Source organism: Carcharhinus amblyrhynchos, chromosome 10 (genome assembly GCF_965287045.1).
Source record: "Carcharhinus amblyrhynchos chromosome 10, sCarAmb.v2.hapA, whole genome shotgun sequence".
In the NCBI taxonomy this organism is placed as follows: domain Eukaryota; kingdom Metazoa; phylum Chordata; class Chondrichthyes; order Carcharhiniformes; family Carcharhinidae; genus Carcharhinus; species Carcharhinus amblyrhynchos.
In genome coordinates this window covers 75,458,247-75,476,542 of record NC_137333.1, presented here as the reverse complement: position 1 = coordinate 75,476,542, position 18,296 = coordinate 75,458,247, and the positions used below count along the sequence as shown (strand labels likewise).

General features: G+C 41.4%; 1 protein-coding gene across 1 annotated transcript; it reads right to left on the bottom strand.

The window, feature by feature from the left end:
- Nucleotides 1–1,087: 1,087 nt before the first annotated feature.
- Nucleotides 1,088–7,838, bottom strand: LOC145349398 (ras-like protein family member 11A). The gene is made up of 4 exons (XM_080197924.1): nt 7,602–7,838; nt 3,256–3,312; nt 3,091–3,167; nt 1,088–2,778 (listed from the first exon to the last, which is right to left on the bottom strand). Exons 1-4 carry the CDS (start codon nt 7,720–7,722, stop codon nt 2,311–2,313), a joined length of 723 nt encoding a protein of 240 aa, XP_080054050.1. The 5' UTR covers nt 7,723–7,838; the 3' UTR covers nt 1,088–2,310.
- Nucleotides 7,839–18,296: the final 10,458 nt, after the last annotated feature.

Genomic DNA, 18,296 nt, shown 5'->3' with positions numbered 1-18,296 from the left:
ATCGAGCGTGGGTTCCTGGAGCTGTGAGGCATCAATGCTAAACACTGTGCCACCCACATTTCAGAAATGTTTCACATTTGTCTTAAATCTTTTTGATTTAAGCTATTGATCAGCTACTGAACAGCTGATTTTATTGTAATTAACCAAACAATGGTGTGATTTAATTCATGAGAAACAAAATACTCCTCTGGTTTGCTTACAGCACTATGTTAAAGTAATTTTTAAGAACTTTAATTATTGCCAAGTTTCCTACAAAACATTTCTTCACAGTAAAAAACAAATTACATTCAAGTAGTAGAGGTCAACCAGGGGGATAATAAGAATGAGGAACTTAAGGTAATTAATATCAGCATAGGAAAAGTGAGAAACTTAAGGGAGTAAATCCCAGGACCTAATGTTGTAAATCCTAGGATTCTAAAAATGGTAACTGCAGAGATAGTGGATGCGTTGGTTATGATTTTCCAAAATTCCTTGGATTCTGAAACAGTCCCAAGAGATTGGAACTCCAGAGGGAGAGGGAGCACAGAACTACAAGCCAGTTGCCATTGTTGTGCAGATCTTTAGTGAGACCATACTTGGAGGAGTGTGTGCAGTTTTAGTCTCCATATTTAAGGAAGGATTTGCTTGCATTGGAGATGATGACTAAAGGGTCACTAGATTAGTCCCTAGGATGAATGGGATAGAGAGCAAACTGGACCTATACTGTCTGGAGTTTAGCAGAATGAGAGGATCCTATTGAAACATGCAAGTGTGAAGAGGCTTAAGAGGTGTATATTCTAAGGGGGTGTTTCTCCTGGTTGGGGAAATCCAGAATAAGGGGGCACAGTCTCAAGGTTAAAGCCAATCATTTAGAACTGAGTTGCAATTTCTTTATTCAAAGAGTTGTGAATGTTCGGAATTCTGTACCCCACAGGTTTGTAGATTGTCCACCATTGAATATACTTAAGACTGTGATAGACAAAATTTGGGTCTCAGAGGATCAAGGGAGTGGTCAGGAAAATGGAGTTGCGATTGGCCATAGTTGTATTCAATGGCAGAGCATATAGTCCACTCCTGCTTCTATTTCTAATGTTGCCACGGTTCTTAGCACTGAATATACCAAATACAAATTCTACATTGATCTGTTTCAGTTTTTTTTTATTTTCCATGACACTTACAATCTTTTACCAGATCATTAATTTTATCAGTTAATCTGTGAAACAAATGCATTTGAATTGAGCATTTATATTTTAAACCACAAGTTAAGGCTCCTGCAGTAACTTCTCTGGATGAGGCTCTCCACGTAATGAACATTTGTAAGAAATAAGTGACTGTCTGATGTCAAGCACAACAAGGGATGACCACATTACTTGAAACCTAACTTGTACTTTTGACCAATTATCAAATTAGAAAATACTGGAATTGTACTGCAAGTCATTAAGTAAATTGCTTTTGGTTTTGTGATTAGACGAAAAACAAACAATAGTACTGAGAATTACTGAACTTCCCAAATGTTCATTAATTAGTACAAGAATAAATCTAGAAACTTTTGTACAAAGATCTTTATACCAATATAGAAATGAACACAGTTTCTATTTAGTCACAAGAATAACTAATCACTGCTTGTATAAAATGGTATTATCTCCAACAAGCAGTGCTGCAATCAGTAAAACTCATTACACATAAATGAGTGGCTGTAATGTTTTGAATATTTTATCAAAATCCTTAAATGGAATGGCAAAAATTGCATTCTCAAACAGAATCCACAAATTCTCTTTTAAAACAATTATAAAATTTCAGTGGCTAATTACAATTTCATAATGGCAACAGAGACTGTTGTGACGTCTTGCACCAGGTATCCAAATCCTGTGAAACCTGCCATAATTACACTCCAGTCTCCTTCAATCTTTGGCTGCTTTTTAAATTTTTGTGACTGTGCCATTCCCCCAAGTTTATACCATACTTTCAACATAAATGATTGTTCCCCTCACGAGTTACTGCAAGAATTAGTAGATTAGTGCTCTACAATGAAGACTCTTCTACACCTTCTGAAAAGTAATTACTAGCAACATTGGAAGTGCTATTCTTACTATTTCCAACACAAGTTACTAACAAACAATGAATAGCTACATTGTTATCAGGGATTACATGAGTTTTGGAAAGTAATGAGATATTTACCTTTCCTCAAGTAAACCCTACCTCAAAGTCAATCTTACAAAACCTGACATTATTCCATCCTCATTTAAAGCTACTTGTATAATCTTGCTGGAGGTATAAAGTTTGTAAAATTCTGTTTGCCATTCATTGGGCTGGATACTTTTAATGTCAGCTTCATAAAGTGGCTCCAGATTTCACTTTGGAAGAAAGAGCCTGCTTGAAGCGTCGTTTTAAATCTTGCATGTTTGGTGACTTTGGTCGTGGAATAATTGATCCTCTGCGTTTTTCTCCATTATTGTTCATATGCAGTTTGCTCACTTCTTTGTAGACATGCTGAAAAACATCGTATACATCCTCATAGTTTTCTCTGGTGGAGATTTCTAAGAACGTTGTACCAAGTTCATTTGCTAATTGGATTCCATCATTGGTCTGAACTTGTCTGGCATGCAATAGATCACTCTTGTTGGCAACAATGATCACAGGGGCCTTTGTGTCAGGGTACATTTTGCGGATGTTCTGGTACAAGGGACGAATCAGTTTGTAACTGTTGTAGTCTGTTATTGAATATACCAAGATGAAGCCCTCAGCCCAATGAATACACCTGGAGACAAGGTCAGGAAAACATGCACATTCGCCTTGAACCTAAAAACAAAAGAAATTCAAAAAAGAACAGCCCATCTTTAGATAATTAAATTTAAAGCCAAATAAAAATTGCTGTTCTATAACTGAATAATATTATCTTACAGTTTTTAGAAAGGTTTCAAATCAAAATGGAAGGTTGATTAAATTACCTTTCTTGTTAGTTATTATCCAAATAAATTGCAAACACTAAAAATGGCTTCAGGAATGCTTATCCATTATTGACACCAAGTAATATGATCTATTTTTCCTCATATTCTCACATTCTTATTCAACATTCCCAAAAAAATGTAATAGTCAGATTTTAAACAATACCTGGACACAAGGTGTGTCTTGCACTTGCAGTGAAAGCTGTTCCCCTTCAATATGAACTTGTCTTGAATAAAGATTTCCTGTGAGATAAAAATAATGGTTGTTAGAAATTATTACCCATTCACTTTGAGTGTTCAATTCTGGTAGAGTAGTTTAAGAAATACACACCTGTATTTGCTTCATAATCCCCAATAAACCTCTTCGTTAAGAACCGAACAATCAATGCTGGAAAGAAACAAAAAGGAAACATTATTTCAATGCCTCTACAATTGCAGCCATTCCTTCATTTGCATTTGAGAAATGATAATTGTTCATCGAATGCCTCAGAGATATGCGGCTGCTTCTGTATTCAGCAATTAACAAAAAAAAACAAAGTTAAAAACAAATTAATTCAGCAGCCCTGTATCAGCCTCTTTTAAAACAAAAGCAGTTTTGATACGGGTTTTCTGCCAGTTCCAGTTGGTGTAATCCTTGGAGAAACTTATCAGATTCACTAATGATAGCCATTGTGATTACCAGTGTCGTTGCTGGATCTTTTCACCATTAAGCCAGTGGCGTTACAAAGGGTCAAAACTAACAAAATAATTTAAAATGAATTTGTTGGGAAGAAGAGGAACAGCCAGAGATCAAACCTACATGGCCCGTCTCCACAATTTGGTCAAATATGGGACATTTGGTAAAACTCATCATAATGCAAAAAAATTACATATAACCACAAAGTCTTTAAGTGTAGCACAATGTGATCTGCTTTGCTTTATTACTAATGCAGTGTGTAAACATTTGATAGGCCTGCTTCTTTATGCACTTTTTTTTTACATATTTCTGTTTTAATTATTTGGGCAGTTACAAAGGGTAGTGGAATGTTTGAATCCAGCTATAGAGACACTTTAAATTCTTTATTTATTTCAAGGAGTTTGAGGCTAGAATCACTGTAATAAAAGGAGAAATGTGTTTTCATATGTAAAAGTTATACATAGCCGTTTATAACTACAGCACGCACTTACATAGCTCCTTTAATAAAATAATGCAACTATAATCACATCAGGTTTTGTGAAGGAGTTCAGCCGTTGACTTGCAGTATTAAGGTTGGAGATCACTGATCTAGTTCACTTGATCTCTGTTGATAATTCTTTAACTGCAAGTGGCTTTAGTCTAAACAGGAAGTTACTGTTAAACTAACATAGATTTGAAGTTTGAAGATATACCAGTTCCAGCTGAGGAGTAAAAGAACACAGCAAAATTTCTTTTAAAAATTTCCATTAAATTTCTGTCAAAATTTCTATTAAAATAAATCAGAAGTCACATTAATGATTTCAAATCTCAGTCTTTTCTGATTGTTCCTAATTATTAACTAGGGCAACATTTAGCTTTAGGATTCACCAGGACAGACCCCAGTGATTTATTGTATTCCTGTATATCCTATGTTATTTCTATTTTATCTGTCAGGAAACTGGGAAGGAAAAAGACAACAAACTCATGAGCCATTACTCACTCTTAAATAATAAGGGTAATCTTCAGTAGCAAGACTGTCCAGCAATTACACCAAACAGAAAACAAATATGCAGTTTTGAAAAGCAGTTTTTTAAAAATTAGCCTTGTAATTAGCTCATTCAGTACAATGCAAATAGCAAACATTTATTTTCAGCAAACTGCACGAGTATTTTAAAGCCAAGGCAAAAAAGGCTCAAGCGGCTGTTAATATTAAATGAAAATTTTACAGTTTATGTTTATGCATTGTCTTGGCTTACTCATGCACATTGAATATGTATACACAAATATACAATAGCCAAGATGAAGATTGTGCATTTGTCAAACTTGCTATCAAAGCTTAATGACTTTTCTTAACTCTGCCAAAAATACTTTAAAAAGGAATTCTACCAGACGCTGAATATACACAATAGATGTATTTATTAAAACTGATCACTATTCAGGTTATTTCATGTGTGCTTGCGTCCAGCTTTATTGCAAACCTTTTGATATATATGGGAGTACCTCAAAGCCAGCAAAGACCATGTGAGGAATGGAACATTTTCCTTCACTAAATTTATACCCGCAGACAGCATGAATAATGCCAACTTGTTAAAAACACACGAGATACAATTTGGCATTGAGACTTCGCTCGATGTTATTCTTGCAATGCAATTCAATCTTAACTACTGAAAAGCACCCCCTTACTCCTATTCCAGCTGGTGCTTCCATTTTCCACTGTATCGCTGTTGTGTTTGAAAGTGAAGCAGATGATGAATACTGATACCACAAGCAGTTGTGTTATTGACTCCCGTACACTAACAACTGCTTAGGTGGACTCTGCCAACCTCTTTCATACAAGTTCTCCATTCAACTATTTAGTCCTATTATTTAATGCAGCAAATGGAGGATTGAGTTAGCATGCCAATTATGAAAGTGAAAATATTTTATGAATATTAAAGAGATCTGAATTCTACAACTCCAGATGGTCTTTAATTTGGCCAAGATCCTAATTATGATTTCCATAGATACAGTCCTGAACCCCAACATCCACATGTTTAATTAAAAAGATCACAAGCCAGTTCCCAATAGGTGGCATTATTCCATCATGATGTCTAATCATCGAATCCCTACAGTGCAAAAGGAGGCCATTTGGCCCATCAAGTCTACTTTGACCACAATCCTACCCGGGCCTTATTGCCACTACCCCACATGTTTACCCTGTTAATCCTCTGACACGTGTCAATTTAGCATGGACAATCAATGTAGCCTATATATATTTGGACTGTGGAAGGAAACCAGAGTAACCGGAGGAAACACGCACAGACATGGGGAGAATGTGCAAACTTTCCACAGACAGTGACCCAAGGCTGGGATTGAACCTGGGTCCCTAGCATTGTGAAGCAGCAGTGCTAACCACTTTGCCTTCATATCGTTCTCGTCACTTACCTTGACCTTTGCACATAGAATAATTCCCATGTTTTAATAACTGGGCTCATTTGGTATTTGTGTATGCACATTCATAGTGCATACACATTTTACAAAAAACTGATTCCTGCCCAATAAGTGAATTAACTACTTCAAAGAAACAGAATAAATGGCGAGTAAAAATGAGCCAAATAAAAATAGCATTCACAGCAAATTAGATCTCTGTGCATTGGACTGAACACTACTGCTGTCAAAGCAGTATAAAAGTTACTTTGTATGTTGTATGGGATTACCCCCATGCACTGGCCAATACCCAATGGGTCTCACTAATAACAGATCATTAGCTCATTGCTGATTTAGGGATTCTGCTCTCTGTGCTGATTGTAATGTCAAACTGGCAGCCAACAGTGACTACGCCTTTAAAGTACTTCACTGGCAATGAATCATAAAATCCCTGCAATGCAGAAGGAGGCCATTCAGCCCATCTAGTGTGCACCAACTTCCTAACAGAGCATTTCAACCAGGTCCTATCCCCTAATCCTAATCCTCCCAACCCACCCGTCTTGGGCACTAAGTGGCAATTTAGCATGGCCAATCCATCTAACCTGCACATTTTTGGACTGTGGCAGGAAACCCAAGTACCCAGAGGAAACACACACACACAGTTACCCAAGGCTGGAACTGAACCCAGGTCCCTAGCACTGTAAGGCAGCAGTGCTAACTACTGTGTATATGTCCTGAAATTGTGGAAGATTCTGTGTAACAGTGGGTCTCTCTCTCTCACTCTCTCTCCTTGGCCAAGTCTTTGATCACCAGTCTTAGTATCTGTTTGCTGTCAGATTTTCTGATTAGTTTCTTAGGGCGTTTCACTACGTTAACGGCGCTACGTAAATGCAAGTTGCTATTATTGTTTTGTTGCCACCCAGTTCTAACACACAATTCTTCTATAGTTTTGATAGTTGGCAGTGAAAATGAGTCACTCTATCCTATTCTGAGTGTGAATTTCAGAGTCCGTCCTCAAAACTACCTTTTCAATGGACCCAAGCTTCCTCCAGGAAACAAATGACAGCCTTCAAATATCACAGAATTGTTATGCAGAAGGCCATTTGGCCCATCATGTCTGCACCGGCTCTCCAAAACGTATAATGAATAGAAAAAAAGAGACAGCCAGGCTGGGAGACACAGCACACTCCCAAGTGGAAAACCGCTCTTACCCACAATGTCCAAACGCTATTCCCGGGCACCAGGAAGAATCCTATTCCATCTGAATTTGATCCTACATTTCTGAATGAAAGGACTGTGGCTGTTTCCCAGTATGTGGACTTTGTTACTTGTGAGCGTTAAAGCAATATAAAATTGCCGGAAAGTGCTACTTAAATTTTATCATGAAATGCTCAATACAGAAATTATATTTTAATGCCTCGTATTTGAAATGTTCATATTTGAAAGCTTCGATGGTAAACCAAGTCCATCAAATATTTGTATCTATCTGGCGAGATTGCAGAGCTTAGTCAAATGCAACTTTCTAGGTGAAAATCCCAATATAAATGTCCTGAGAATACTGTTCATCCATACAATGGGCAGTTTGGTAAGCGTTTCCCAGTATAAACATGCCTTACCTGTTTTCCCTACAGTGCTGGATCCTAAAACCGCGATCTTGATATCCCTGTTCATCACACTATCGCATGATTCGGGGATTGGAACTAACAGTAAGTTCGTCGACATATTATAAAGACGCATCGGTCCTTTGCCAATCTGTGACTGCCTCCAGGGAATTGCAGATAGAGGGCTGATCCGACTCCGGCCAAAGTGAAAGCAAGAAATTCAAGCAGTGTGATTGCTGATCACGCAGCCAGTCCCTGTCCGGCCTTACTATGTGTTTGGACTCCGGTCTCTGCTCCCACTTCATATACTGATTGTGGTGGGCGAGCCTCCTCCCACCGCTCACACACACCAATGTGGAGCCACTGACGAACACAGCAACGCAAATGGTCTGAATACGTCCGCCCGCAGCAACATCCTCACAACGGCCAGGGTTAAAGGGGGTATTTTAAGCTGCCTGAAAGCGCCGACAGTAACAAACGTTTTCATTTTCACTCTGCTTTATTCAACCATAACCATTCCTTCCTCCAGTTTTGGAAAAAAAAACGCTTTTTTTGTGCCGGCCGCCATGGAGCAGTTCTGAATGACATGGGCCAGACTGATGTGGTTAAGGCATAGCAGAGTACCATTCAGCCTGGCTTGGCACAGGCCCATACTAGCCACTAGGGAGGGGGTATGGACCTAGTTATTTACTGGACCACTCACCTGGACACCTGGCTCATTCCATCTAGAGGTATGAGCTCAGATTCATAGAAAGCATCCTTTCTGGTCCCTCACATGTCTGGTCCCTCACGCAAACCAGCCTCCCATCTATTGACTCCGTCTATACTTCTCAGCAGGTGTGACAGCATCTGGCTGTAACTCTACCACCTTGCCCGCCCAGAATCGGAGCGGGCAAGGGTCCAACAACAGAAGTCTCCATCGACTCCAGGCGGGAATTTCCAATCTCACTCGAGCGAGGCCGTAAAATCCTACTGAGCGTTCCAAGTCTGGATCTTCCTCACACATCTCCACAGATGCTGTCAGACCTACTGAGATTTTCCAGCATTTTCCATTTCTGCTTCTGTTTTTGGTTCCGATTCCAGCACCCAGAGCAAATTAAACTTAGTTAATTAATCCATCTGGAATTTAAGAAGTTGGTCTCAGTAACAATGACTGGAATGGGCAGCAATTTCCAGTCTCCCATCAGCAGATTTGCAGCTGAGGGAGGGCTGTAAAGTTTCCCTGGGTAAAACCTTCTTGCCCCCTGCCCCCAACTCTCCTGCCTGCCCCTGAGCTGTCAGTAATTTTGCAGGGGCAGGCGTGCCCCAGGCACACTTGGCCTTGGTTTGGAGGCTGGTGGAGAAGCCCAGAGACCAGCAGGTCAACCTGCTCAGGCCTCAGGCAGGAATGCGTGCCATCCTCAAATGCCCCCTTTCCACATCGGGTTTCCCCTCTCAAAGATCTGCCCCCCACAGGTGCTCCCTCTACTCCATTCCCTCTAGGCTGCACCTCCCCTCCCCAAAGCTTCAACCCCACTCCATCAGCGCCTGTTCCCCCTCCCTCTCCAGGGCATCACTTGTCCTTCCCATTAGACCCCCACCTCCACCCCCACCACCCTCTTACTTCTTCCTGGGCCCTGCAACTAGCTCCTGGGGGTGGTTTGCTGTCCCAATTCTGGCCCTTCCTGCCACGAGCATTGCTGCGAATACAGAGCTCCTGGCAAATCAGATTTGTTGGAAATTCTCTGAGGCAGGGCTTTTGTGAGGAATGGAGATCCTGTCTCCAACCAATTGATGCTCCTCGGAGAAATTAATGGCTGCATGGTTACAGTGAGACCCTGCCATCCAAAAAATCCTGCCACATGAGGATGCTGCAGGGTGGCACAGTGGTTAGCACTGCTGCCTCACGGCTTCAGAGACCCGGGTTCGAATCCGGCCTTGGATGACTGTCCGTGTGGAGTCTGCACGTTCTCCCCATGTCTGTGTGGGTTTCCTCTGGGTGTTCCGGTTTCCTCCCACAGTCCAAAGATGCATAGGTTAGGTGGATTGGCCATGCTAAATTGCCCCTTAGTCTCCCAGGATATGTGGGCTAGGGGGATTACTGGGATAAATAGGGTGTGGGTAGGATTCTCTGCCAGAGAGTCAGTGCAGACCTGATAGGTCAAATAGTCTCCTTCTGCACTATAGGTATTCTATGATTTCTATGAAACTACCAGATTGTGATAAAATCTGGTTCACTAATGTCATTCAGAGAAAATCTGTCTCTTTGATCTGACCTTAATGTGACTTCAGACACACAGCAATGTTGTTGATACTTAACTGCCCTCTGAAATGGTTACTCAGCAAGCTACTCAGTTATAACAAATTGTTTAGAAATGGAGAATATGAATAAAACTGGACTAGAATTGACTGAGGAAAAGATGAAGGTGAAGCTATAATACAAGAACAATATGCATGCTGAACAGTGGAAGCAGCATGTTATAGACAAGAGCTATGCACCCCCACAAATCAGATCAAAGCTCTACAGTCATACCACATCCAGTCATGAACAGTGGTGTACAATTAAGTAACCAATGGATGTAAGACGCTTCACCACTTCAGAAACACCCTCGCCCTCGATGTAAAAGACAAGGCTGAAACATTAGTATCAGTTCAGCTGTAAATATCGAATGGATGATTCATCTCGGCCTCCTCCTGAAGTCCCCATCTGACACTCCATGTGATATCAAAAAAATGAGTGAATGCACAGGATACTGCAATTGGGGTATTGAAGATGTATGCTGCAGAATTAGCCTTGCGCCTCAAGCTGTTCTAGTACAGCTAGAACACCGGCATCTATACGATGACGTAGAAATTTGGTACAAAATATTCTGTCCACTAAAAGCAGGACAGACCCAACCTGACAAATTATTGCCCCATCATCCACTCTCAATCATCAACAAAGTGATAGAAAGGCTCATCAACAATTCCATCAAGCAGAATGTACTCAGCAATAACCTGCTCAGTGATGCTCAGTTTAGGTTTTGCCAGGGCCCTCATTGCAGCCTTGGTCCCAACAAGGACAACAGAATTGTATTCTAAAGGCAAAGTGAAAGATTGCCCTAGACATCAGTGTGTGATGCCTCCCTTGGAGTTGCTCAGGTCCAGTAGGTCCAGTGGCATGAGGATGGTCTGACCTGTTCAGCTACTTTACCTGCATGAGAAGGGAGATGGCTTTAGTGCATTACACGGGATAAAGGAGGCAACGTGGGTTATTCACTTGATGCTTGAGAAATGACAGCATATCTTAAGGATTCTCACGTTTGTCTGCTTCCCCCAATTCACCATTGGCACAAGTGCACTCTTCCTCCTCCCCGGCCAGCTCGAGGGCTCTCTCCTTGAATGGTGTGAGGATTCTAAGCTCCTGCATTACTCCAGCTGGGCGTGCTTGCTCATGCTTATTGTGGCTGACTTTGTCCTGCCATGACACAGCTAGGGAGAGTGTAAGTGGGAGTGTTGACATTTAAGATGGTGATAAGTGTGGCAAGTGTGGATATTGAGTGGCAGCTGGAATGTGAGAAGCACGGCACTGAATAGAAGGGAATATGGTGATTTGGGGGGGAGGGGGAAGGAGAACTTCCTTGCAAGTGTTGGCAAAGGCCAAGATGGCTGGGTGAGAGATAAAGGTGGAGGTGGGAGGGGTGTACAAGGGTGTCCCAAAAAAGGCTGCATCAGGCTGAATTACCTTGGCAGAGCGCAGAAGATCATTCATCATCTTGTGGCACTGCTGCCCTGTCCTCTTCTGCAATGAGCTTGCACTCTCTAGGGTTGCCACTGCATCTCAGACGGGATGGTGACCTTGATGGGAATCCTTCTCCTGGATCAGGGTAGCGTTCTTATGCCTCTACTGCACTCAATCAAGAAGTCTGGTGTGGGCACCTTCTGAGAAACGTGGTGTGGACTTCCTGGCTGCCATCCTCTGCAGTCACTGTGGAACAAATGCTGGGGAGCCATTTATATGGAGCCCCAGTGACTGGCGCAATTAAGTTCAGTAAAAAGTCTGACAACACCAGGTTTTAGTCCAACCTATTTATTTGATAATATACTCACAAGCTTTCGAGGGACACCCTCTTCGTCAGGTGAATGGAGAGTTCTGGCCTCAGACAGAGCATATAAAGCACAGACAGTTTAGTATGCTCTGTCTGAGGCCAGAACTCTCCATTCACCTGACGAAGAGGCTGTCCCTCGAAAGCTTGTGAGTATATTATCAAATAAATAGGTTGGACTAAAACCTGGTGTTGTCAGACTTTTTACTGTGTTTACGCCAGTCCAACGCCGGCATACCCACATCACGGCAATTAAGTTCAGCCATGGTGGGCAAATCAGAGGGAGGCCACTGCAGGCACGGCCACAAAAACTTTTGTCAATGAGGCTCAAGATTCAGGCAGAAATTATGCCACAGGGTCAGCGCGAATTGCTCCATTTTTCTCGCCGGAACCAATACTGATAAATTCTCGCAAGATTACCCACCCCCACTATGTTACAAAAGAACAGTATTTTAAAAGGAACAGCGTAAAAGGGTGAGGGAAAAAGCAATATACAAGAAAGAAGAGAACCACTGGCAAAATTGGAAATAAAAGATAGTTAAATAGCTGAAGTGAATATTAACTTGATACAAGATGAGATTTTTTGAGAAAATTTAAAGAAATTAAAGGCACAAGATTCAGACAGCATGTGTATATCTGAGGTGGTTGCAGAAAGGATAAGATGGGTAGAAAAAGAAGTACAAGTGATTGAAAGAGCAGAACTGACTCCAGCAACCCAAGAATGTGTAGGTTAGATGGATTTGCCATGGGAAATGTGCAGGGCTGTGGGGATTGGGTAGGCAAGGGGACCTGGGTAAGATGCACTGTCAGAGAGCCAGTGCAGGTTCGATGGGCTGTTCTGCACTGTAGGGATTCTATGATTTTATGAATAGAGAGGAGAAAAAAACAATTGATTGGGAGGGAACTGAGTTGCCTTATTTGGAGGAAAGTCCCAAATTTAAAGATAAAGATGAAGATTATTTATGAGAGAGTCTCTGCCTTCATTACACTCTGTCTCCCACAGTTCCCATGCACACAGCCCATCATCAGCATACAGTTTCCCTCCCATCACCTCCCCCAATTGAGTAATTTCCATGAGAGCCACTTTTTGCCAATTCAATACCCTATCAGTCAATAACTGATCTTTTGACAAATATTATTAATGGCTCTCTTTCAACTTCTGTCCTTTTCCTTTTCCAAAGTTCCATTATCACTTTCCTCTTCTAAAGGTTTATCCTTGACCCATCCATCTTCTCCAATGACCACCCCATCTCTAACCTTCACTTCCCTGCTAACATTTTTGAACACATTCTATCCTTGTCTATTTCAAAACAGTGGCCTCCATTTTAATTCAGGGCCAATTTGGTCAAATGAGCAGCAGTGAATTTACAAGTTCACTTGTTGCTGCAGAAATGAAGTGAGAGTGTTTTAATTACTGTATCTCACTTAAATCTCCTGAGCTTTAAATATTAGTGGATGGAAAATCGTGGGTGGCTTATCCAATGTGCTGTTAGAAAATGAAAACACAAAATCCTTCGTGTCGGTGGTATATAATGAAATTGATCAATGCCTGAAGAAACTGATTTAGTCGGGGTTGCACACATATATAAAAACAAAATATATTTGATCAAACTCATAGAATTAATAATAATAGGTAACAGATAAAGGAAACACATTACCTATATTCCAAATGGATTTTCCTAAGAAATATTCGATAAGACATCACAGTGGGGCAGCACGATGGCACAGTAGTTAGTGCCAAAGATCTGGATTTGATTCCTGGCTTGTGTCACTATTTGTGCAGAGTCTGCACATTCTTCCCGTGTCTGCATGGGTTTCCTCCGGATGCTCCGGTTTCCTCCCACTGTTTGAAAGACGTGCTGGTTAGGTGCATTGGTCATGCTAAATTCTCCTTCAGTGTACCCAAACAGGCACCAGAATATGGCAATTCAGGGAATTTCACAGTAACTTCATTGCAGTGTTAATGTAAGTTTCACTTGTGACTAATAAACTTTACAAGAGGATTTATGAAACAAATAGTAGCTCAGGAAATTAAGGAGACTATATCACATGAACGTAAAAATATTTCCAAGGTAAGAATTGAGGCATAAAAGCAAAATAAAGCTTCTCAGACTGGTGTTCCACTGAAATTTGTTCGAAGTATTATTATTTCTTTGATATATGTCAATAATCTGGGTTTAAAAATTGAGGGAACAAGATTTGCTGATGACATAAAATTGCCAAACTATGAAAAGAATTTTCAAACATTGCAGGAGGAGATAGGCTGGCAGGATGAACAAACAGACATTGAACAGATTAGAATAACATGAAACAATACCGTTTAGGAGTAAGACTAAGAAAAAAATCAACCTCAAACTGTATAATTGTAATTTGGAGTAGGAGCACAGAAGCTGGTGCGAAAATATACAGTTCATTAAAAATGACAAGAGACTTAGACATAGAAACATCGGAAATTGGAAGCAGGAGTAGGCCATTCAGCCCTTCAAGCCTTTTCTGTCATTCATTTTGATCATGGCTGACCATCTAAATCAACATCCAGATCCCCCCTTCCCTCATATCCTTTGATCCCTTTAGCCCCAAGAGGTATATCTAATCATCTGAAAGATAATGCAACATTTGGCTTTTGTGCCTGGATGCTTCGAATACAAAAATGAAGAAATAACATTGAACTTGTGCAAGACTGTTTTTCTGTTGTAGGTGGAATATTGTTATAATTTTGGGCATATGTAGAACCCCTGCAGTGCAGAAGGGGGCTATTTGGCCCATCAAGTCTGCACTTGAAACTTGCTTGCTTTGGTCTAATTCTTTCTTGTCTTTCTATAGTCTTTGCTTTTCGATGGTAACGGCTATTCATGCCTTCTCTTAACATGTCTCTTGTTTCCTTACTTATCCCATTGCTATTCCCTTTGGCTCTGTTCACCACCCTTTTTTGTCATTTGACATCTCCTAACTTGTGCTCTATCACAGACCTTCCCTTTTTTGTTCTTTTTCCAACCTTCCCTGTTTAAGCCACCTAGTACATTTCTAACTTTTCTAGTCCTAGTGGAAAGCTTGGGGCATTAGCCCAAGCCCCCACCTTTCCCCAACCATCAAATTTCCCAGCCCCCATCATTTCCCAGTTTCCTATATAGACCCCAGACTCTGGCTGTCCCCTCGTTCTGCTTACTGATGCCCATCAGGAAGGCGAAGGGGTATATGACTGCATGGGTGGTGGGAAATGAAAGGGTGGAGGGAGATGTGTGATGATATTGTGCCTTTAAGAAATGTATTTTACTCATATTTTTCTACAGGTTGTTCAAATAAACGCTGGTGTTTTACTGTTGCCTCACTGTCTGTATCCATGCCCTCTAATTGTTACTGAAGCAATATAATGGTCATCCTGTTTATTTTTAATCTGGACTAATGCAGTATCCTGGGGTTTTATGAACCTTTTTCCTGGATGGAGCATGATTGACAGGTCAGGTGCTGCCTGAAGACAGGTTTTTTCCCCATAGAAAGGTGCAGGGTTTTAGTTTCAATTTTCTCAGATGCTATTTGGATGTGAGACAGAAAGCAGTGGCTTTTTTCCCCCTCTCTTTGGAGTTCAAAATTTTGCTCTCTGTAAGTTGCTGTTAGAAGCTACTGAAGAAGGTAGTGTGTCTGTCTCCCTCTCTCTCCAGAGGTGCGCTGCAAATTCAGGACTGGCAAGTCTCAGAAATTTGATCCAATATTCAAAAGAAGAATTCACAGGCAATGTTGGAAAGCTGCAAAAACCAGCATCACGTGAGCATACTTGCTTTTTGTGCCAAGCTTAGAAAGTAGTATATGTTTGTGGGTGTTGTTTAGAGCGCAGAACATAGAACAGTACAGCACAGTACAGGCCCTTTGATGTTCTGCGAGCTATGTCCGAACCCAAGATCAAGCTATCCCACTCCCTATCAGTCTGGTGTGTTCCATGTGCCTATCCAATAACTGCTTGAAAGTTTCTAAAGTGTCCATCTCCACTATCACAGCAGGTAGTCTATTCCACACCCCAACCTCTCTCTGAGTAAAGAATCTACCTTGGACATCCCTTTTATTTCTCCCACCATGAACCTTATAGCTACGCCTCCTAGTAACAGCTACATCCACCTGAGGAAATAATCTCTGCACGTCCACTCTATCTATCGCCCTCATCATCTTATAAACCTTTATTAAGTCGCCTCTCATCCTCCTCTGCTCTAAAGAGGGAAATCCCAGCTCCCTCAACCTTTCCTCATTAGACCTACTTTTCAAACCAGGCAGCATCCTGGTAAATCTCCTCTCCACTCTCTCCAATGCTTCCACATCCTTCTTATAGTGAGGTGACCAGAACTGGACACAATATTCCAAATGTGGCCTCACCAAGGTCCTGTATTGTTGCAGCATAACGCCATGACTCTTAAACTCAAACCCCCTGTTAATAAATGCTAACACACTATAAGCCTTCTTCACAGCGCTATCCACTTGAGTGGCAACCTGCAGAGACCTGTGGATGTAAATACCAAGATCTCTCTGTTCCTCCACATTCCTCAGAACCCTGCTGTTGACCCTGTAATCTGCATTCAAGTTTGTCCTATCAAAATGAATAACCTCTCACTTATCAGGGTTAAACTCCATCTGCCACTTTTCTGCTCAGCTCTGCATCCTATCAATGTCTCTTTGCAGCCTACAAGAGCCCTCCACCTCATCCACTACTCCACCAATCTTAGTGTCAGCAGCAAATTTACTAACCCACTCTTCAGCCCCTCTTCCAAGTCATTGATAAAAATCACAAATAGCAGAGGACCCAGCACTGATCCCTGTGGTACACCACTGGTAGCTAGCCTCCAGTCTGAAAATTTTCCCTCCACCACAACCCTCTATCTTCTATGAGACAGCCAGTTACTTATCCAATCGGCCAAATTTCATTCTATCCCACACATCCTTACTTTCTTCATGAGCCTACCATGGGGAACCTTATCAAACGTCTTACTAAAATCCATGTATATGACATCAACTGCTCTATCTTTGTCTACTCACTTAGTTATGTCCTCAAAGAATTCAATCAAATTTGTGAGACAGGACTTACCCCTCATGAAACTGTGCTGACTATTCCGGATTAAGCTGCATCTTTCCAAATGGTCATAAATCCTGTTCCCCAGGATCCTTTCCATTAACTTACCAACCACCGAAGACTAACTGGCCTATAATTACCAGGGTCATTCAACTTCCTTTCTTGAAGAGAAGAACAACTTTCACTACTCTCCAGTCCTCTGGCACAATCCTCGTGGACAGTGAGGACCCAAAAATCAAAGCTAAAGGCGCCGCAAACTCATCCCTTACCTCCCAAAGTATCCTAGGATGTATCCCATCTGGGCCAGGGGACTTATCGACTCTCAGGTTTTTCAAAATTGCTAATACATCTTCCCTCAGATCATCTACCTCCTCCATCCTATCAGCCTATATCACACTCTCATCCTCAAAAACATGACCCCTCTCCATAGTGAACACTGAAGAAAAGTATTCATTCAATGCCTCACCTATCCCTTCTGTCTCCATGCACAAGTTCCTTGTACTAGGTTTGTTACTATCCTTGACTGGCCTAACCTCACCCTGGTTATTCTTTTATTTCTCACATAAGAATAAAAAGCCTTGGGGTTTTCCTTTATCTGACCTGCCAAGGAATTCTCATGCCCCCTCCTAGCTCTCCTAAGCCCTTTTTTAACTCATTCCTAGCTACCTTGTAACCCTCAAGCGACCCAACTGAACCTTGTTTTTTCATCCATACGTACGCTTACTTTTTCCTCTTGACAAGACATTCAACCTCCTTTGTGAACCACGGTTCCCTCACTCATCCATTTTCTCCCTGCCTGACAGGGATATACCTATCAAAGATACGCAGTATTTGTTCCTTGAACAAGCTCCACTTTTCGTTTGTGCCCATACCTGACAGTTTCTGTTCCATCTTATGCTCCCTAATTCTTGCCTAATCGCATCATATTTACCCCTGCCCCAATTATAAACTTTGCTTTGCCATGTGACGCTATCTCTCTCCATTGCAATAATGGAGGTCACCAAATTCTGGTCACTATCTCCAAAGTGCTTATAATATCATTGCTAGCTGTTAAGGTTTATACCATCTCAAGGTTGTTTCTTGTGACTGGTAAAAATTATGCTGCTTTTTTTAAACTATATGTTAACTGTGTTCTTAAATAAACTTTGTTTGATAAAAGCTTCCTAGTGGATCACTTGAATCATATCTGCAGTGAAACACCTCATGCTCAGCCATGCCAAATTCAAAGGTAAAAAATTAGGGTCTAGGCTACCTTGATAAAAAACATTGGCGTTTCTAGCCTGGATCATAGCAGGTGACAACAAGTGGAGAGTGAAGATAAGAACATAAGAACATAAGAAATAGGAGCAGGAGTAGGCCATCTAGCCCCTCGAGCCTACCCTGCCATTTAATAAGATCATGGCTGATCTGATAGTGGTTCCACTTACCCACCTGCTCCCCAATAATTCCCTTATTGGTCAGAAATCTATCTACCTGTGACTTAAACAGATGGCATGGGGATGGTGACAACTTGGAAGGGGATGAAGAGGAAGAACAGGGGACAACGGGGGAATGAGGGAGTGGGTGAGGAGGAGATGGCATGACATGTGGGAG